At 39.8% G+C, this 22,979-nt stretch overlaps 1 protein-coding gene across 1 annotated transcript in view; it reads right to left on the bottom strand.

Annotated features, from left to right (window-relative positions):
* The window catches only part of dnah9 (dynein, axonemal, heavy chain 9), a 586,329-nt gene that overhangs the window by 431,460 nt on the left and 131,890 nt on the right, over positions 1–22,979 (bottom strand). Inside the window, exon 28 of the mRNA XM_072242702.1 lies at positions 19,229–19,333. Within this exon, the coding sequence (XP_072098803.1) occupies positions 19,229–19,333 (105 nt within the window). The remainder of the gene's footprint in view (positions 1–19,228; positions 19,334–22,979) is intronic.

Here is a 22,979-nt window from a genome sequence, read left to right as displayed (position 1 = left end):
GATAATAAGAGGAATAGATAGAGTGGATAGCCAGCGCCTCTTCCCCAGGGCACCACTGCTCAATACAAGAGGACATGGCTTTAAGGTAAGGGGTGGGAAGTTCAAGGGGGATATTAGAGGAAGGTTTCTTACTCAGAGAGTGGTTGGTGCATGGAATGCACTGCCTGAGTCAGTGGTGGAGGCATATACACTAGTGAAATTTAAGAGACTACTAGACAGATATATGAAGGAATTTAAGATGGGGGTTTATATGGGAGGCAGGGTTTGAGGGTCGGCACAACATTGTGGGCCGAAGGGCCTGTACTGCACCGTACTATTCTATTTTTTTGATTTTTTTCCCCCTTTCTCTTGGGAGCTAAGTTGCCCCATGACCTGATGGATGAAGAACATGAAAACACAAATTGATGGGCACCATAGTTGTTGGGTGGGGAATGGGGAAATTGTGAAGTTATGAATGGTTGGTTTGAGCCAGGAGCTCTTGTTGAGAAGAGGAGGAATAATGGTTGGGCTTGTGCAACTTTAATACAGCTTGCATGGTTGAGAACATTGTGGCATCCTGGGCAGCAATGACAACAGGCAGACTTCAAGAGGCCTTAACTCCATCCTCCTCCAACTCCCTCTCCATATCATTTGAGCTCCTTCCTTCTTCCTTCTCCATTTCCAAACCTTGCTCTTGCACAGCCGTGTACAAAGCGATCAGCTAAAACGACCAGCCTAGGAATTTCTCCATGTTACTCATCTGTTACGAAAATGGCAGATTGCATCACTCTAACGATGCTTATAAAATTCATATAAAAAGCTAGAATTTCAATTACAAGGTTCACAGAACAGCAATGTTCGCTTTATCCTGTGTAATACAGGACTGAAACCAATGTTGCTGGCTCAGTGTGGTGCTCTTTATTGACGTGTGGCAGGATCTTGCAATACTCAGCAATTAGCTGGTGCGATCTCTGCGGACAGTTCTTAAAGAGACAGGCCTCAATGGAAGCAATCGTCCACTACCTACTGGGAATGAACAGATGATGAAATGAAAGAATGGATGGGTGGGAAAGTGTTCACCACAGGCGACAGAGACCTGAATAAGCTGCTATAAAACAATGCCCACTACAAGACACGCTCTTTAGAGACCTCTGGGCCTTTAGCCAAAAACTTCTGACATGAGGATCTGAAGGGGATCTCAGTTAAAATATGTCTGCAGATTCTTGAGTACCTGCATTCTGACGAAGCTTTCGATGCAGACAAATTCTTGCCCCTACTCTTACTGCTCCTATGGGCTTCAGGAGATGAAGAAGTCTGGGTGACCATGTTAATGCAACATAGGGCAGCAAATAGTGAGATATGAGAGAAATCAGAAACAGAAACAGCGAAGTTCAGTACGTTCACAAGTCTAGAAAGCTGAGAGTAGTGGAGTAGTAGGTCATAGGAGCCTAGAGATCTTAATGAGGACAAGATATAGTCTGAATGTTGACTATTCAGTTTCAAGAAATTTCAGGACAAACAGGGTTTGTAAAATATTATTATTTTATCTATAGATAACAGTGGTCATTTTCAGACCAATGAAGTTGAAAATCTCAAAAAAGATGAATCTTGTGTGTTGCAGTAAACTAGATATGATTTGAAGGAACAAATTTCTCACCAATAAATGAGGAATGAGCATATAGGAGGAAGATTGAAAATCCGGCTGAGTGGTGCCACAACAACAACCTTTCACTCAATGTTAGCAAGACCAAGAAGGTGATTACTGACTTCAGGAAAAGGAAACTAGAGATCCATTAACCAGTTTTTATCGGGGTATCAGAGATGGTGAGGATCGATAACTTTAAATTCGTCGGTGTTATTATTTCACGGAATCTGTCCGGAGGCCATCATACCTAAAAGTGAAATTATGATGAAAGCACGGCAGCACCTCGACCTTAGAAGTTTGTGAAGATTCATTATGACATCTAAGACTTTTGACGAACCTCCGTAGATGCGTGGTGGAGAGTATATTGACTGGTTGCATCACGGCCTAGCATGGAAACACTAATGCTCTTGAATGGAAGATCCTACAGAAAGTAGTGGACACGACCTAGTCCATCATAGATAAAGCCCTCACCACAATTGAGCACATCTACATGGAGCGAAGCAGCATCCATCAGAGGATCCTCACCACCTTGGTCATGCTCTCATCTTGCTGCTTCCATCAGGAAGGTGGTACAGGAGCCTCAGGACCCACATCACCAGGTTCAGGAACAGTTATTACTCCTCAACCACCATGCACTTGAATCAGAGGAGACAACTTAAATTCATCTTCACTTGCCCCATCACTGAATTGTCCCCACACCTATGGACTAAAGGACTCTTCATCTTAATGTCTCAATATTTTATTGTTTATTTTTTTGTTATTCTGGATTTTTTTTGTATTTGCAGTTGGCTGTCTTTTGCACATTGGTTGCTTGTCCATCCTGTTGGGTGTGATCTTTCCTGAATTCTATTGTGTTTCTTGGATTTACTGCGTATGCCCACAATAAAATGAATCTCAGGATTGTATGTGGTGACATATATGTACTTTGATAAATTTACTTTGAACTTTTGAACTTTGAAGGAAACAAATTTCCCCTTAAGCATGAGGGCATCTTGAAATGTGCTCTCCCCTGGGATATCATGATTTTCAACTGCACAGCACTATTTTCCTTGGAGTAGTGAAAATGTATTTCTAGATCCCTGTGGGTGCCTCCTGAAGGAGCATCTAGAGGCACTGCAACTGCATTTTCAGCATTCTACTGCTTCGTTTAATCACCTCTTAAGCTGGTAGTAAGTGCATAATTGAACTTACTATTCTCTGCCATAGTTGGATGCATCAGCAAGGGAGATGAGGCTGAGTACAGGTTTACGGTAGGAAACTTTGTCACATGGTGTGAGCAGAATTATCTGCAGCTTAATGTGAAAAAGACTAAGGAGCTGATGGTAGACCTGAGGAGAGCTAAGGCACCGGTGACCCCTGTTTCCATCCAGGGGGTCAGTGTGGACATGGTGGAGGATTACAAATACCTGGGGATACGAATTGACAATAAACTGGACTGGTCTAAGAACATTGAGGCTGTCTACAAGAAGGGTCAGAGCCGTCTCTATTTCCTGCGGAGACTGAGGTCCTTTAACATCTGCCGGACGATGCTGAGGATGTTCTATGAGTCTGTGGTGGCCAGTGCTATCATGTTTGCTGTTGTGTGCTGGGGCAGCAGGCTGAGGGTAGCAGACACCAACAGAATCAACAAACTCATTTGTAAGGCCAGTGATGTTGTGGGGATGGAACTGGACTCTCTCACGGTGGTGTCTTAAAAGAGGATGCTGTCCAAGTTGCATGCCATCTTGGTCAATGTCTCTCATCCACTACATAATGTACTGGGTGGGTACAGGAGTACATTCAGCCAGAGACTCATTCCTCCGAGATGCAGCACTGAGCATCATAGGAAGTCATTCCTGCCTGTGGCCATCAAACTTTACAACTCCTCCCTTGGAGGGTCAGACACCCTGAGCCGATAGGCTGGTCCTGGACTTATTTCATAATTTACTGGCATAATTTACATATTATTATTCAACTATTTATGGTTCTATTACTATTTATTATTTATGGTCCAACTGTAACGAAAACCAATTTCCCCCGGGATCAATGAAGTATGACTATGACTACGAAAACAAGAGAAGCTTATTGTGGCCAAAGAGCCGTAGAGTAATACAGCATGGAAAAGGCACAGAAAAGGCATGGATAAAGCCCGCACCACAATTGAGAACATCTACATGGAGCATAGTCACAAGAAAGCCTCTCCTTTTCAGGATGGATGGGATTCTGTCAAAGACCCTGACCTGGAGTTTTACTCAAGACTTCAGTTCTTTGCAGTGGTTGAAGCCACTCCTGGGGGCTCACGTCCAGCTGCTTTTCGATATCCCAAGAACATGGCCTTTGGGGTTTCACAGTCCTGTGGACAGGCTGATTCTAAGCCGGTGCCGCTGACTGAAGCGTCACGGGAGAGATCGGAACATCGGGAACTGTGGATCAGCTGTCAGAGGCTCTGTACACAGCAATCTGTGCTCCCTCTCTCTCACATTGGAGAGTGAGAGATTGCTGTCAATTCTCCAGGCAGAGCACTCGGGGGAGAAAAGCAGTGCGACAAACTTTTAACACCATAGATCAGCAAATTGTTTTATGTCTCTCCTCTCGCTGTGAAAAGAGGCACCTCTTTTTCTATTTATTAATGAGAGAGAGAGGCTGTGGCATGTCGAATTATCAGGTGAATGATTAGTTTTTGTTGTAATGCAGATCATGGTCTTTATTGGGAGCCTTCCTATTGCATGTTGGGCAGGTGGAGGGTGCTGATGCTTTTTTGTTTAACTAAGTGGGGGAGGGTCATTGCCTTGCTGATCCCTGTGCATGGAGGAGGTGGAAATATAGCATTTTAACTGACACTCAGTCTTTGGGGCACTCTTCTGTTTTCATGGATGTCTGCAAAGAACAAGAATTTCAAGATGTATATTGCATACATTTCTCTGATATTAATCGGAACTTCTGATCTACTGAACCAGCCCAAATGCATCCTCCCTGCTCGTCCAAGGTGCCCACGTTCATCCCATAACACTCCAAGCCCTTCGCCTCCATATACCTATCCAAATGCCTTTTAAATGTTGCAAATGTACCCACCTTACCACTTTCCCTGCCAGCTCATTCCAGTTACTCTCCAACTTCTTTGCAAAGAAGTTACCTCTCGGGTCTCTTAAATCTCTCCCCTCTTATCTGTGCCCTTTAGCCCTGGGGAAAAGACTCTCGAGCCTGCAACATCAATTACAAAAATATGGCCGACCCATTGCCTCAGACCCACTTTGCTTTCTGAATCTCATTTTATGATCCCTAGTAGGCAAAAGACTGTCAATCTCAAGTGATCTACATAAGTGATCAAGCACAACTTTCTGAGATGCTGAAGTCCAAAAAATGCAATATGCTGTACCCGTTGTACCAATGATTTTTCAGCGATCCCACAAGCCAAGTTCATGGTGGGTATTGATTGCTGGTGAGCAGTTATTCCTTAAGACAGGTACAAAAGAGCTAAATAGCCTCAGAACAGCTGCCTGGAATGTTATTTGCTCCTGCATGTACACATTTCAGTGGCTGTGCACCAGCTATACATTGGTGCAGTGTTAACATTTGAGGCTATGAATTATCCAGGTTGCTCTCAGAATGCCCAGATCACCAAGTGTGCACCATAAAAAGCACCCTGCATCTGTGGCAGGTCAGCCAGAACCACAAACCCAAGTGTCCACTCACTCATTTACTGAGCAAACATCGACCCAAGTTCCAGCCCTGACACATAAGATTTAGAGGAGGTTGGTCATGTGGCTGAGGGTAGTGGTGACTTTGGTTTAGCAGGAAGGAATTTCCTGCTTGTCAGCTGTGGGTGCCCTGCATCCAGAGGCCCTTGAAGTTGGTGTTTCCTATGTGTATACTCCATTTCCTGTGAAGGTCCTTTGAATAGCATTTCAATAGTAAAAATGAATGCATCTGCTGGTGCTGTTGTTGGTCACCTTGGTCTTTACCTTCACATTAATAGAAGACAACGCAACATACACACACTTTCACAAAATAAAGCAAACTCAAGTATAGAAAGTAACCTCTAAATTGACCAAGGTCATCTCAACCAATATATTGGAAAAACTTCTCCAAGTTTGTGAAGAATCTACTTGCAAAGCCTGTGCATTTACTAGCATCTGTGTCTGAAACAATTCCAGCTTCCTCCGCACTTGCTGCTTTGTACACTCTTTATTGCAGCTCTAGAATAGCTTGGAGTTTTAGCAGATTCAAACTTAAGCAGAGCTCTAATTGATTGGTATATTGAAGTTGACAACCTGTCTTTTATGCAGGGCTTGCATTCACAGGCCAAGCCAACTGCAGCTAAATGTGAGATACGGTAAACTGAAATCAGCTTCCCAATTCAATGTCCCTTTCACTGCTTTTAATCCATTCCACTAGGCATAGTCATATGGTCTTACAGATTAAAACAGCCTTGTAAATCATAGGTTCCAATGAAATACAATTCTCCTGAAAAAGAAATGAACTTCTGTCAATACCGAGGCAACTAGTGTGTCAATGAACAAGGAAGTGGCTGTATTAAATACTTCCATAATATATAGGAGAGAACAAGTAACAGAGAATGCAGCAATTGGTCTAATTTCAGCGGAGCTAATGTGTGTTCCTTGTAATAATTCTGTAAGGCACAATTTAGCACATTAGTTTACCCATGCAAGGCAAAATATTCTCACAATTATGTGAAAGTATATTTCAATTATATGTTCATGGTAATATTAAATGAACGATTTAAACCAAAGATCTTGGAGGAAGCGGTAATTCAATTTGCTTCACTGCAAGTGAAGGCATGAAGAGTCACATAGTTATAGAGCATTACAACACAGAAGGAGGCTCTTCAGCCCAATATCCATGCTATCAACCATTCAATTACCCCAATCTACAATATATTTTTTAATTATTCCCACATTCTCATCAATTCCCCCCCCCCAGACTTTACCACTTACCCAGGGGCAGTTTAGAGTGGCTAATTAACCATCCAACTTGTACATCCTTGGGATGTGGGAGGAAAATGGAGCATCCAGAGAAAATGCATATGCTCACAAGGAGACCATGCAAATTCCTTATAGACAGCATCCAAGGTCTTAACTTAAAAGTCTCCAATGCTTTGTGCTAGTTCTACTGGCTACACCACTGTGCCTACTTGACCTACTCTCTGCAACGCTGAACTGGAGTTCAGCAGGCTAGGAACTACGCTAAACTGGTCACTGATTCCTTCTGTAAGGTGAACCTTGTCATGCTCCTATAAACCAGAATTGACCACAAATAAAGGTTCACAAAATGGAAAAAAAACTACAAAGTCTTGAGTGAGTAAATATAGAAAAACAATGAAGAAACAAAGGCAGAGAGCCTGATGCCACCATGACTGTGTGCACATTTTAATATCACTTACTTACAGTAATGCAACATAATGCATGATAACATTCTTAGGAATGTTTGTCAGCAAACCATAAAGATGTTAATTTTCAAAAACTCTGCATATGTTGGAAATACAAAATAAAATCAGCAGGTAATGGAAATATTTAGCAGATTAGGCAATATTGTGGGAAGGGAAACAGAGTTAAGTTCAGAAAACTGATATGTTTTCTCTCTTTCCCACTGACATGAGAAAACATGTCAGTTTTAATTTGCAGGAAGGATGGTGAGGGATGGACAGGACAGAGGAAGTATCTATAAGGGGATGAGAACAGGGTTGCTATGAAGATAAGTTGGAAACTAAGTTAATGGGGACAGTAGACAGAAAGACAGAGTGAGGGGACAAACAAACCAACATAAAAGTTGCAAATTACAGGGCTGTGAAGCAAAAATATTAGATCAGGCTGTAGAACACCAAACCAACTTCACATCAGAAATAGATGACTCAGAGCGGAAGTATCTAATTCCTAGTGAGACAGAGAAAGCAAGTTACTTAAATTAGTAGAATATGATATTGGGCATGCAAGGCTGAAACACATCAAATGGAAGATGGAATGCTCTCCCTCAAGTTCACACTGGAACTCATTGTAACTGTGTGAGAGACACATGCACAAACAAATCAGCGTGAGAGTAGGACTGGAGAATTAAAGTGGCAGGCAAAATGACATTGAAGGTAGCTCTGTGGAATAAGTGCAGCCGCTCCACAAAGTGGTCACCCGATCTGTGTGGGATCTCACCAATGCAATGTAAAGGATATCACATTGAGAATACCGAATGCAGTCCAGAATAAGTGCAAGTGAATCTGTGTATCACTTGACAGGATTGTTGTGTTCCAGAATGGTGGGAAAAGAAGGAGGTAAAACGACAGGCACTGCATCTCCCGCAGTTCCATGGGAAAGTACACTAGGACAGAAAAGCAGACCAAAGAGTCATGAAAGAAATGATCCACTCAAAATACTGAAAGGGAAGTGGAAAGGAAAATGTATCTGGCGATGGACTCTCATTGAAGGTGCAGGAATTAAGAAAGATAATCCAAAGCTTCCATTTAAATAGTACTTTACCCTCCACCAGATTTGAAAGTACCCTTGTCCACATTTTAGCTATTTCCCACATTGCTTCTCACAGACAAAACAAGGAGATAGTTCTCCATCACCAGCCTTTTCATTTAATGGAGTCATCCTTCATAAATTAACTTGACCCAAGATGAGAATTCTTTGTCTGACCTGGTGAGCATTTCTAACACTTTCCATTTTGTTCTACATAGAAGCTAGATATGTATGGCCAAAATATTAATAATTTCAAGGAATGACAAAGCAAGAAAGTAAGAAGAACAATTGCACAGAGAGTTTAAGTTTATTGTTTGTGACCTAGTTAATGTGGTGATACAGGTAGACATGGAGGTGAAGATGGTGTCTGGCATGGTTGCTTCCATTTGCCCGGGCACTGAGTACAGCAACTAGGACATCATGTTGCAACTATACAAGTTGCTGATGTGACCATTCTTGGAGTATTGTGCACAGCTGTGGCCAAAGAAAGTATGTCATTATACTGAAATGGGTGTAGGAAAGATTCCCAAGTTCGTTACAAGGACAGCAGGGTTTGAATTATAACGTACGTAGGTGTAGGGGGCTAAGAGCTGAAGTATGCAAACTCATGAGGGGCATAGATATGGAGGATGGTCACAGTCTTTTTCCTGGGAGTGAAGTCTAACACTAAATGACAGAGATTTATAGTGATGGGGAAAAATTTTAAAGGGATATGAGGAGGAACTTCTTCACAGAGTAAGTGGTGCATGTGTGGAACGAGTTGCTAGAGGAAGTGGTAGAGACAGATACAATTAAAAAGTTCTAAAGACATTTAGAGAGGTACATGGATAGAAAAGGCCTAAAAGAGAGATGGGCCAAATGCAGGCAAATACGACCAACTTGCTTAGACATTTTGGATGAGCTGGGCCAAGGGGCCTGTTTCCTTGCTTATAACTCTATGACACTAAAGCCTACTTCAGGGTTAAATCAGGAGCAAAAACTGAACTGGAAGGCATTAAATATAAAATTAAGGCAGAGATTGCCAAGGATTGTAGAAACCCACACATCTCTCACACAGGTTTTAAGTGGAATATCCCTATTTCAAAAGTTCAGAATATAATGAGAGAGTATCTCTTCCACCAGTATTAGCAGGATAATACAGACATTTTTTTGTCAGTTTTTGCAAGGGGTAATTGATAAGTTCATGGCCTAAGGTAGAAGGAGTCAATTTCAGAAAACCTAGCACATTTATTTTTCCTACATTTACACACTTAGTCCAGCGGTCGTGGAGCATACGGATCCCTTCTTTGTAGAACTCGGCGTCTTGGACCTCCAGAAGTGATTAGTTGAGTGTGGATCTTCAGGCTCCTGTACCACCTCCTCAATGGTAATAACTGTTGTTGCAGACGGTGAGGGTCCTTAATGATAGATGCCATCTTGAGGCATCGCCTTTTGAAGATGTTTTCAGCAATGGGGAAGATTGTACCCATGATAATACTAGCTGTATCTACAAACCCTCTGCAGCCTCTTGAGGTCCTGAGCCTGGGAGCCTCCATACTATGATGTAATGTAACTAGTTAGATCGCTCTTCATTGTACCACTGTCTCTGGTTTCCCTTTATTTATTCCATTAGCTATATTCTCAAGGAAGATCAAGAGATTAATCAAACACTGATCTTTAATTATGTGTTCTATTATTCACTGTAGATTGCAACAGATGTTCGGCTATTAAGTCGGTAATTTCCTATTTTCTCTGTCCCCTCTTGCTTAAACATTGGAGTCTTATTAGTCACACTCTGATCTGCAGGAACCCTTCCAGAATCTAGAAGCAACCTGATGACAATTTTGTTGAAAGACTGGAGTTGTAATTGGATCATTCTGTAGCCGGTTTTACATAGTTGCTGGCTGGCATTTACTTCTGATCAACATTTTACTTGGATACAGGGTGAGATATTTAGGAACATTGAGGACAAAATGTTTTTCCACACCAAAAACTAATTTGACCATCAAAGGATTAAAATTAAATTCTTAAAGTAGAAGCCTCATTGGAATATTTGTTAAAAAATTCTCTTAAATGCTACCTCTCAAAAAAGGATACACTTTTACTTTTGCACCAAGGTATCCCGCAGATTTTAAAAGTCAATTTGGCTGAATCATTACTTATGGAACAGGTACTTTTTCATTTATTGCTGTTTGAAGAGATTGAGCCAGCAGGAGACCTTTTGAAACAGATTTGACCAGGAAAGAATGAATGACATTCGTGATGCTTCAGTGACTCCTTTATGGGATATTGTGTTCGTTTATCATTACCATTTGCTGCCAGAGGTCCGTGACTCTTCAAGTCTAGACTTGTTGTTTTAGAGGCAACCATCACTGTAATTATGGCAACTTGCATTCAAGCAATAAATAATCCTTGCAACGAGAGCTGTATAACTCATCTCCTTCTACCCAAGGCCACGAACTTATCAATCACCCCTACTGTGGACCACCTGGAGGTCCAAGACACTCTCACTACAGGTACGTGCAGCTCAACTCTTAAAGTGATAATGCTGAAAGTTTGAAGTTAATAACACATCTCCTTCTGCCTCAGGCCACAAACTTATCAATCACCCCTGCTGTGGACTACTTCTACAAAGAAGGGATCCGTATGCTCCACGGCCGCTGGACTAAGTGTGTACATGTAGGAAGGGACTATGTTGAAAAATAAATGTGCTAGGTTTTGTAAAATTGACTCCTTCTACCTTAGGCCATGAATTTATCAATCACCCCTCATAAATCATTCATTGTGAATGTGCAGTAGATATTAGAGCTTTCTTTAGTTAATGATAGGAAAAGGAATGCACACCTATTCTTGAGAACAAAATAAATTAACAAGGATTATTTATCGCTTGAATGTAAGTTGCCATAATTACAGTGATGGTTGCCTCTAAAACAACAAGTCTAGACTTGAAGAGTCACGGACCTCTGGCAGCAAATGGTAATGATAAACGAACACAATATCCCATAAAGGAGTCACTGAAGCATCACGAATGTCATTCATTCTTTCCTGGTCAAATCTGTTTCAAAAGGTCTCCTGCTGGCTCAATCTCTTCAAACAGCAATAAATGAAAAAGTACCTGTTCCATAAGTAATGATTCAGCCAAATTGACTTTTAAAATCTGCGGGATACCTTGGTGCAAAAGTAAAAGTGTATCCTTTTTTGAGAGGTGGCATTTGAGAGAGTTTTTTAAACAAATATTCCAATGAGGTTTCTACTTTAAGAATTTAATTTTAATCCTTTGATGGTCAAATTAGTTTTTGGTGTGGAAAAACATTTTGTCCTCAGTGTTCCTAAATATCTCACCCTGTATCCAAGTAAAATGTTGATCAGAAGTAAATGGCAGCCAGCAACAATGTAAAACGGGTACAGAATGATCCAATTACAACTCCAGTCTTTCAACAAATTTGCCATCAGGTTGCTTCTAGACTCTGGAAAGGTTCCTGCAGATCAGAGTGTAACTAATAAGACTCCAATGTTTAAGCAAGAAGGGAAAAAGAAAATAGGAAATTACTCACTTAATAGCTGAACATCTGTTGCAATCTACAGTGAATAACAGTGAATGTTTGATTAATCTCTTGATCTTCTTTGAGAATATAGCTAATGGAATAAATAAAGGGAAACCAGAGACAGTGGTACAGTGAAGAGCGATCTAACTAGTTACATTATATCATGGTATGGAGGCTCCCATGCTCAACATCATGGGTACAATCTTCAACATTGTTGAAAACATCTTCAAATGGCGATACCTCAAGATGGCATCTATCATTAAGGACCCTCACCGTCTGCAACAACAGTTATTACCATTGAGGAGGTGGTACAGATGCCTGAAGATCCACACTCAACTAATCAGAAACAGATTCTTCCCTCTGCCAGCCATTTTCTGAATGGTCCATGAACAGTTCCTTTTTTGTACATTTTTTTAAATTTTGTAATTTATAGTAATTTTAAATTTTTGTACTGTACTGCTACTGTAAAACAACTCATTTCACATCATACAAGACCGTGATAATAAAACTGATTCTGATTCTTCTGATTTAAATGATGATAGAAACCAGAAACTGGAAGTTTATATATTTTTCTCAAATAGGCAGACTTTAACTGATAAGGTCAGAGAGCTATGATGCATTTGACTAAAGGGATTAAATATCATATTCTTAACTTTACTAGTACAGCAAAGAATGCAAAGATATGTCAAGGGAATACAAATATGCTAAAGGAAATGAGACAGAACATGCAAAACAGAAAATCAGTATTTTTTTTAATGGTGAAATTGGAAAGGAAATGATTTTCAAATGAATATAGGTGATCTTGTATGCAATGTCACAAGCTGACTAGCCTAGAACTAGTTTCATAATAACAGATTTACTATTAAATACTGAATGGTGTGATTTTGCTTTTCACTCAGAGGTTGGTGTATCTTAAGAATTCACTCACCAATAGAGTGTCTTAGTTGTTGAGTTCATTCAAAATGGATTTCACTGAGAGAGCAGGCTGTAATGATAATACTTGGATTCTCCAGTAAATATCAGTACATTGAGTCAAATCAAATCAAAATCATTGGGTCAAATCTGGTAAGTGGACTTTAATGTAGGAAAATGTGAAGTAATTCACTCAGCAGGAGCAATCAAAAAGCAGACGGTTATCTAAATGGAAAAGGGACCACAAGTGGGTGGAGTAAAAGGAATCTAAGCATTTTTGTTCATGAAACATGAAGTGCAGCAGCAGTCAGGCAGGCAAGTGGCATATTGGTCTGTATTGCAAAGGCCTGGAGTCCAGAAGTAGATAAAAATTGTTACAGTTATTTTGTAATACTTAAAGTCATATCTGGAGCACTAGGTCCCTTTATATAAGAAATTATATACTAGCATTGGAGGCTGTCTAGAAAAGATTCACTAAGTCATTCCTAGGACAAACCCCTGCAAGCAGATGCAACAACCACTTCAGAAGGCAAAGAGGATATAGTTTTTCTCATGAGATGATAAATAGGTTAGTATAGGTATCTAACTGCAATTACATAACACCTCAATGAGATTGTTAATGGAGTACGATATGCAGTTAACCTATATAAAAGGACATACTTGTCATACAGGATATGTAGAGATTCACCAAATTGGTTTCAAAACTGGTAGGTAGAAAAGTCTGGACAGAGTGGATGTTTAGAGCATGTTTCCACTGGTAGGAGAGTCTGAGATCTGAGGGCACAGCCTCAGAATAAAGGAATTTCCCTTCAAATTGGAAATAAGAAGGTACTTCTTCTGTCTTAAGGTGGTGAATTTCTGGAATCCATTGCTACAGAGGGCTGGGGAGACCAAGTCATTTGGTGTAGTTGGGGTACAGATTAATAGCTTCTTGATTATTAAGGTTGAGGATTAAAGGAAGAAGGTGCGAGAATAGGTTTAATAGTTTTAATAAATAAATCAGCCATGATTGGGTGGTGGAGCAAACTTGATAGAGTGAATAGCCTAATTCTGCTCTTATATCTTATGGCTGTCCCTCCACTTAAAAAAATAACTTGTATTCTTTGGAGTTTAAAAGAAGGGGAGGGGGCTTATCTTCTTGCACCACATAAGAAATTAAGGGGGAAATGACAGGGTACGTGTTAAGATACTTCCACCACTTTGAACATCTCAAGATTAAACAAGGGGACAGCCATTTTTAAAATGAAAGTAACAGGAATTTCTTCTCATGGAGGTCGATGAGTCTGGAATTCCCTACCCAAGAGGGTTGTGGAGCTTAGATCACGGGAGATATTTAAAGAACAGGCAGGTAGTCTTTTGAAAAGTTGGGAAATGAGCCCCTTCTGGACTTGGCACAGAAGAGAAGCCGAGATGCAAAGCAGAACAAACATTATCATGCTGATGGATAGGACAGGATCAAGGGGCCAGGTGGTTTATTCCTGCTCCTACTTTCTTGTGTGAGATTAAGACAATAAAGGGAAATAGGGAATATACAGGGTAAGAGAGCCGAAGCTGAAGATCAACTATGATTTTGACGAATGGCTCAATAGGTTCAGTGGATTAGATAGACAGTTCTTATTTCTAATTCTTGCAGTCATATGTTGCCATGCAGACAAAATATTATGATCTAAACAAAGTATCATTGCAACTGTTTTGATAAAGCAACTGCCCATGGAGTTAAATCCCACCATTTTCAATTTCTTTTTGAAAAGCAGTAAGGAGATAGCCCATCCATGCATGTGAGATTGAAACTGGTATCTGATGCATCCATTTCATGTGTAAATAAATGCACATAGGACACATTGCTTTGTGAATGCAAGGAGCTACATGTACAGACCTAACAAGGACTGAATATACTACTAGCCTTAATGAGTCAAAAGTGCTCAGAATAATACAAAGGTCAAGAACAACAGATTTAAGCAAACACACGTTATTTTCATAACTGTTTAAGTAGACATACCAGAGACAAGTGCTATTAAAATGCTGTGTGATCAAAAAAGTTATTTCAATCCACCTGAAAATATATTGATAGTATGAACAAGGGTATTTTAGACTAGGGGCTGGATAAATCAGACTATGGGATAGCATCGCTATCTGGCTGGTTGGAAGATTTGTGGATTTACACATAAATACTTTCTAATGAACAGGAGAAAAGTATAAGAATACTTAGTTAGCAGCATTCTCTTGTAAATGTTCTGTTTCTGATCATCAACATTTCATTTTAAAGCATTTGACAATTTGTCCTGTGACACATTAGGACAAACATGATGAGTAACTTCTCCAGGCTTACTCTAACCTTTTTGTAAGATCACCTAGAAATTAAAAGATGGCTTATGTTAGATGGCACATGTTGTCAGATACTGGGATACTGGTTGTGTGTGCATGATATTCTACCTGCATGTAGTAATACATGGTGAATTTGCATTAAAGACTGGGTCTCAGATTGAAGAGATGTTGGAAAGCAGTACACTGCAGAATAGTTAACATGACCCGAGAAGAGAAAGCACTTTAAATGGCAGCAGTTTTACAACCCATCACAGAATAACTATTTAACTTGATTGCTTCATCAACAGCATTAATCAGAGGGATTCAGAGAACGTCTACTGGGAGAGAGAGAGGAAGTGTAGGAGAAAGAGAGGAAGGGAATGAGGGAGTGAGGAAGAGAATTTAGATTGACAAGAGGCCAAAGAGAAATACCGAATAAGTGTCTGTGGTATAGTTACAGTGCACTGAAGGAACTCACATCCATAATTAGAAGTATATGTTGAACTACTCCTTTCCATAAGTTGCAATTTCTTTGTTTGTGTCAACCCTCCTTAATCTTCTTAGACATTCTGTTGGAACCAATGAGGACTTGCTTCTACTCCAGTTCTATAGGGCAGTAGGAGGTACGCAGTGAAGCAGTTGGGTAAGTAGTCTATGTGATGTTAATGCTAGGCCTCTATATGTTTTTAATGCATGAACACAATGTTCTCAGTAGCACCCGATATATCCTTTTCCTACGTCTACATAGATGGAATTAACACTGTGTCACTATGACATGAATGAAACAATTTCTGAGAAAGAAAAAAAAGGGAAAAAACCACCTAAAGAAAGATGGATTCCTTTTATTTGATAAGGCTAATAGCAAAAGTGGGGTGACAAGGTGCAGATACACCTCTACCGAAGGAAGTGTAAGGCTCTCCTTCCCTCCACTAGCCTTCAGGTCACCCTGGGCAAGGTGTAGCACTACTTAGCCCCCTGCTTAGGGTCACATGAAGCCATAGGGACAGGTGGTAGATGGTCTGGTGCATATCACAAGTCCTGGTCATGTGACCACTGATGCCAAACAGACAATCTCTGAAGAGTATTGATGATGCTTGGGGTCACCTGTCCAGGTAAAGACATTGTCCAGAAGAAGGCAATGGCAAACTAACTCTGTAGAAAAAATTTACCAAGAACAATCTTGGTTGTGGATACACTATGATTGACCATGTCATACAACAGGGTACATAATGAACGAACGAATAGCATAGGTAAGTGTCAAACATCCAGTGAAGGTTAGCTCTAGGTTAATATTTAAACTTGAATGTCAAATATTATACAATGTGCTAGAACATAGTTTGCAAACAGTATGAGTAATAATTTCTGACATCGAGACAACTGGCTGTAGGGGGAGCTTGGACAATGCTGAATTGTTTTCTCTGGAGCACTGGAGGCTGAGGGAGCAACTTGAAAGAAGTACATAAAATTATGAGAGGCACAGATATGGTAGATAGCCAGAGTCATTTTTCCCAACGTAGAAATTTCTAATACCAGAGGGCACAATTTTAATAATAATAGGAGAAAATTTAAAGGAGATTCTTGGCAAGTTTTTTTTTTACACAGAGAATGGTAGGTGACTGAACACACAGCAAGCAGAGAAGGAATATAGACCCTGTGCAAGCAGATGGGGTTAATGTTTAGCACAGGCATGGAGGGTAAAAGGGCTTCTCCCTGCCCTGTACTGTTACGCTTTCTCTGTTTTATCATCTTTAACTCAGACCGGAAAATTGGATTGAAACTTGATCTTAAACCTAAAAACTTGAAAGAGTGCAAAAAAAGATTTACAAGCATGTCACTTGGATGAGAGGGCCTGAGTTCTAGGGAGAACTTGGCCAGACGGACCAGCCCAGGTCTTTATTTTTTTGGAACATAGGATAATGAGGGGTGACTTTATTGATACGCTTAAAATTATGAGAGGCATAGATAAAGTGGATGGTAATAGAATACTCCAAAATTATGGGGCATAGATTTAGTGTGAGAGGGGAAAAGATTTACAAGAGATCTGAGGCCCACTATTTCCTTGCATGAGAATGGGTAGTGTAGCATAGTGGGAACCACAACGCTGTAGAGTTCAGGCCACCCAGGTTCAACTCCTGCCACGGCCAGTAAGGAGTGTGTATGTTCTCCCCGTGACCACGTGGGCTTATTCCAGGTGTTCTGGTTTCCTCCAACGATCCAAAGACATACTAGTTGATCAGTTAATCGATGACTGTAAATTGCCACATGATTAAGTGAGGATTAAATTGGGGAATTGCCGGGCAGAGTGGCTTGAAGGGCTGGAAGGGCCTATTCCACACTGTAATAAATAAATAAATACCAGAGAGACTGAGCTATCCGCATAAGCAGGTATATGGAATGAGCTGCCAGAGGAAGTAGTTGAGGCAGGTACAATAGTAACACTTTAGTCGTGCTTGGATAGGTTGATGAAGGGGTGAGCCGAACACAGGATATCGGGACTAGAGAGTGGGTATCAAGGTCAGCATGGACTGGTTGGGCAGAAGGCCTTGCATCCATGCTGTATCACGATCTGACTCGATAACTCCTTACCTCATTAGATACAGTAGGGGATAATTTGCCCATATACTCCCCCCTTGAATCTTTCCATAGGTTAAGACTGAGAATTAATAGTTGCAACCTGCAGATTGCTCTACTACATAAATATGGCAGATTCAGCACTGTGTGTCCTACTGATGTATTGCGAGATCTCACCGCTGCTGATCTTTGACTTCACATCTGCAGCCAGTCTGAGAGGAACCCGTCACAATACACACAGCAATTCCGGTCCAAGCTATGTTGTACCAAATGTCCAGGCATCTCCAATAAAAGCAAATTTATAAGATGATCCTGAACTACATTAGAGAGAGTATACAATGTTCATACACTTTCCTTTGGAGGTTGATTTCCCTTAATCCTCAGCCTCAGGGGAATGCCGTTAATTACAAAAAGGTGGCTGCAGTGAAGGGTGAAATGATTTCAGAGGGACTGAGCTATCCAGACAGGTAAGCAAAATAGTGTCATGAGGATTCATGCTTATTTTGTAGAGATACCCAAGCAACCCTCAGTGGTACGTACAAGTATTCTCAATATGAGCTTGCCAGGGAATGATAGCAACATTACAAGTGCAGATTTTGAATGCTTGCACTTCAAGAAATGCTGCAATGCAGATAAATCCCTGTGCCTGTTCTGTCTGCCTTGTAGGCCAAATGGAAAGTCGATGATATTTTCTCCTTGAGTCAGAAATTAGAATAATCCTGAGTCTCAACAGCTGAGTGAGATCATGATCCTGAGTTCAGCCACAAGTGGGTGAGTCTATACTTAAGGTTTCAGGAGATCTCAGCAAGAATAAAGAGTATAGTTTGAGAGCTTGTCCTTTGAAAAAAGCACAGCGTCTGGGGGAAAAGATTTTAGAAAACTCTGAATAAATAACAAAGAATATTTTGTCACAATGTTGACAATGAACTTTGAGTATTCCACTATCATTGATGCCATTTGGGGATTTTATGCCAGGAGAAACATGCACAAGCTAAGGAGAAATCTGTCAAGAAGTGAGAAGAGAGAATTTCTCAGCATGTACTAAGACAACTTAAAATGAAAATAACTTTCCCTACGTCAGATTAAGATGAGTCATGCAAAGGAATCCCTAAGTTGTTTACTTCCTAGTTCGCTCATGACTGAGCAGAAAGCTGAGAAGAAACTAATGCTTTGCAACATGGTAGCTGTTATAAATATACTGATGATGGATTATAGTATTTGAAACTAGAAGTGTGGAATGAATTTTGTTACATATTGGATGCATTTGATAATATGGCTATTTCTTGTAATATAAACTAATATTAATTTGTTCAAAAAAATCAACAAACTGCTGGAGGAGTTTGACAGGTCATGCAGCCTCTACAGAAGGAAATGAACAGTCAGTGTTTTGGTTCAAGATACTTTGCCTGAACAGATTTCCCTCCTGATTCCAGCATCTGTAGTTCCTTGTGCCTTCAGTGTTATTTTGTCTTAGCTCACAGCACGGCATCAAAGCACTGTCACTTAAATCACTTCAGTCACAGTATCATTTGAACACAGATTCCACCATACTGGTAGGACCTGAACAATCAATTTTCCCGTGCCCTTGACAACTGTATATTCCTTGGGTCAGAGACAATAAAGGAGTGTTTAGTGATACATACCGGAATCAACAGCAACATTCAGTGAAAAATTGCATAAATACTTAAAAGGGTAAAAATTATCGGCCTAAAGGAAAAGATTAAGAGTGAGTTACTAACAGCAAGGCTCTTTAAGAAGATGGAATGGGCTTGATAAGCTGAATAGTCAACTGCTGTGATACATCAATAAATGTTTACAAAACAAAATAAAAAATCTCAACTTACCTGCACAGCAACAACAGATAAAACCTCAACAGAAATCCTGTTGAACTCATCAAAACAACCCCAGGCTCCTGTCTGTGCTAGACCCTTGTAGATATTGCCACATGACTGCAATACAAACAAAAATAAGAATTAATATTGTTACAATCATTTCTGCCTGTACAAATAGACAAAAGATTTCCTGGCATCAGCTGAAGCCCTTCAGTAAGTTTACTGGTATCCTAGTCAATCTGAATTTCTGAACAAATAAACAAATACTACATAAACAAATGAACTCAACACTTATTGCTTTGACAAACTACAAGGATGTAGTTCACTACATCTACACAGCTTTCTTACTTAATCTCTTAGTTTCAACATTTCGTCTGGTTGTGTCTTGGATATATCAATCTGAGCTTTGGAAGAATATTCACTGGATCCAATTTAAACACATATGGTGGATTCCTGGCAGTCTGGGAACAAGTTTCTCTGTTAGCAGAGGAGAATTCCAACCTAAGCCAGCAGTGGGCTTCTTCCACCAATAATCACACCACAGAGCACCATGGACTCAAATGCTGTATTGACGTAATAGTGAGGTATGAAGGGAGCTCTCTGCAAGGGAATGTTCTATGTTTTAGAGAAGACATTAAACGGCTCTCAAATGGTTGTAAAAGATCCTGGCCTAAAAATACATCCAGCAATGATATCACTGATTACCAAGGTTACAAGCACCACTGATAGACTGTTGCACACTTTCATAATAGGAACTATGGTGATTAGTATGTTGGTTCTTCCTGAAAATTACTTATTGGGGAACACTGATATTTAAAACAACAAAAGCTTTTAATGCAACTACTTTTAACGTCTGAAATCAAGATCATACATTTGCTCCACTGCCTTAATATCAACAAGATGCAACAACCATGCTGCTAAATTGTATCCAGCATGAAAAACCAAGCCTTGAAAAGATTTGTGACCACATTAGGCCGCACAGTAGCGTAGCAATTAGCATAACGCTATTACAGTGCCAGCAAGCAGGGCTTAATTCTGCTGCCGTCTATAAGGAATTTGAATGTTCTCCCTGTGACTGCATGGATTGCCTCTGAGTGCTCTGGTTTCCTCCCATATTCCGAAGATTTACAGGTTAGTAGGTTAATTGGTCGTACGCGCTCACAGAGCCAAAGGGATTGTTACCATATGGTACCTCTGAAATAAAAAATAAAAATCATACAAACATTTAATATGTTCAAGACAAAATTTCTGCTTGACAATTTACCAGAGAAATTAACTAAACAGTTAAACATTTGTTACAATAACAAATACATAAATATGATAAACCATGTGTCTCTAAAACAGTTTATTTTTTAACTTCTGTCAAACTGCATGACTCATTGCATTATGAAGACAGTGCTTCCTTAACTGTGGTTTGTTCATTATTCACACCAGTCTGTTCAATGTGCGATGCATGGCGCAACTGAAAGACTATATCAATAGATATAATGGAATTGGCTATAAAGTTGTCAAAATATATCGTAAATATGGAATGTGAGACATTTAGTTATCTTGCACTGATGCAGCAAGACAAAAGAACCTTCATAATCTGCAAGGAAGTCAGATCTTTAATTCTGCAATGATTCATCTGGTCTTTACTCAACAGAAACAAATCATTACCTATCTAGCAATTGACTGTAGTCTAGGACCAGAGGCTAAAGCATCAGAATAGAAGGATGCCTTAGAACAGAGATGAAGAGGAATTTCTTTCACCAGATGGTGGTGAATTAGTGAAATCCATTACCACAGACTGTTATGGAGGCCAAATCATTATATTTAATACTTAAAGCAGAGATTGATAAGTTCTTTATTAGTAAGGGCAACAAAAGTTACAAGGAGAAGGCAGGAGAATGGAGTTGAGAGAGAAAATAAATCAACCATTATCAAATGGCAGAGCAGACATGATGGGCCAAATGGCTTAATTCTACTCCTATGTCTGATGATCTTGTGTACCTCCTGGGGAAACTTTCACCCTGTGCAGAATTATGTTTTTATGGGCATACTTTTAAAACAAAAGCCTGAAGCATTCCAACATGGTTTTAGAACATGGAACAGGCTCGTCAACCCAGCAAGTCTGCAATGACCACGATCTCAGTCTGAACTAACACTATCTGTCTGCACATGATTCACATCCCATTATTTCCTGCCTGTTCATGTGCCTTTTGAAATATCTCTTAAACATTGCTAACATATTGGCTTCTACCACCTGCCCTGCACCCAAATTTCTAATTGATCACTCTCCGTTGTATCCTTCGATAACCTAACACGCTATCGACAAGTCCACCAATTTCCATGTCATCTGTGAATTTACAAAATTGATCACCTACAATTTCATACTAAATATTAACGTATATTACAGAGAACAGAGGTCTATGAAGACAGTCCAGGTTTGTGGTTCACCTACCAAGCCATATATGTACAGGCTATACTTAGTAACTCGTTTATTCGTGACATATGAATAAGATACAGTGAAAGGTTTTATTTTGAATGCCTTTGATACGGATCAGTTCAAACACAAGTATATCAAAGCACAGGGAAAAGCAATAACCAAATAGAGGAGCTTGTTACAGTTAGAATTACGGAGAAAGTACAGTACAGGTGGATAATAAGACACAATAGCAATGATGAGATAGATTGTGAGGTCAAGAGTGCACCTTGACAGTACAAATGGCCCATTCAATAGCCTTATAACAGCTGTCCTTGAGTCTGGTGGTGCACATTTTACAGTGGGAATTTTGAAACCATAATAATGCCAACCCAGTCCAAAAGTTACGCTGAACAGGGTTTGATAATTCTACTAAAAATATTATTGACTTAAGTGGTTTTGTAGTTCTAGTATAATTAACAAACTCCAAATTTGGTTCAATGAAGCAATACTGAACATTAATATTTGTTTGATGATGAAATTCAATAAAAAAAAATTACAAAAAAAAAAATTCCCTCTCAGGATCCTCCATTAGTGTGTCAGGCAGGTAACACTACAGGCAGAACCCTGAGCAAACTGATAGTAATCTCCAGAGGTATTTAAAATATACATTTTATTTATGCTTTGAAGGGAGGTGGAAGGTGGTGACACACATCTTATCATGAGTAGGGTAATGCTGAGAATTAAGTGCCTTATTGTCATACAGTGAAGAGATCATCTTGAAAGAGCACAAGACACAATTGTTCAAATGCCATACTGAAATTGAGCTCAAGGTTTATGTATAGCACTGGCAGGCTCACAGTCAATCTTTTATGGAGGGTCACCTTTTAAATTGATTGTTACTGACTCAGTAGCACTGTGTTAAGTTCAGCTCCAGTACATAATATCACTGCAAACTCGCCAATTCGCTGATTCCTCGCTTACAGTTATTCCTCCATGGGAAGGTTACAATAACTACCTGTCACAATTTCTCCAGAGAGAGCAGGAGAGAAGTGAAAATGAATAGAGGTTTCAGAGGATGGTTCAAGTACCAAAAGGGTGAGTAGTTGGGGTGTTCGTGGCCTTATTTGGTGTGTTACTCAGAAAGATTGCTGACATTATAAAAAAGAGAAATGTATATTTAAAGAAATCAAAAGAACATGAGATGAAACAATCAAAAAGGTGAGCTTCAAACATACAATGATTTATTTCTCAGTACACTGGGTGATTTGAACAATTATATTAAATTAATTTGTAATGATTATTAGTGCTGCAAAATTATGTTTTAACAAGCATCCTCTTCTGCTTGATAATGTGGAC

The sequence above is a fragment of the Mobula birostris genome, chromosome 24 (assembly GCF_030028105.1).
Source record: "Mobula birostris isolate sMobBir1 chromosome 24, sMobBir1.hap1, whole genome shotgun sequence".
Lineage (NCBI taxonomy): Eukaryota > Metazoa > Chordata > Chondrichthyes > Myliobatiformes > Myliobatidae > Mobula > Mobula birostris.
The sequence above is the reverse complement of the archived record's forward strand: the minus strand, read 5'-3'. Positions and strand labels throughout refer to the sequence as shown.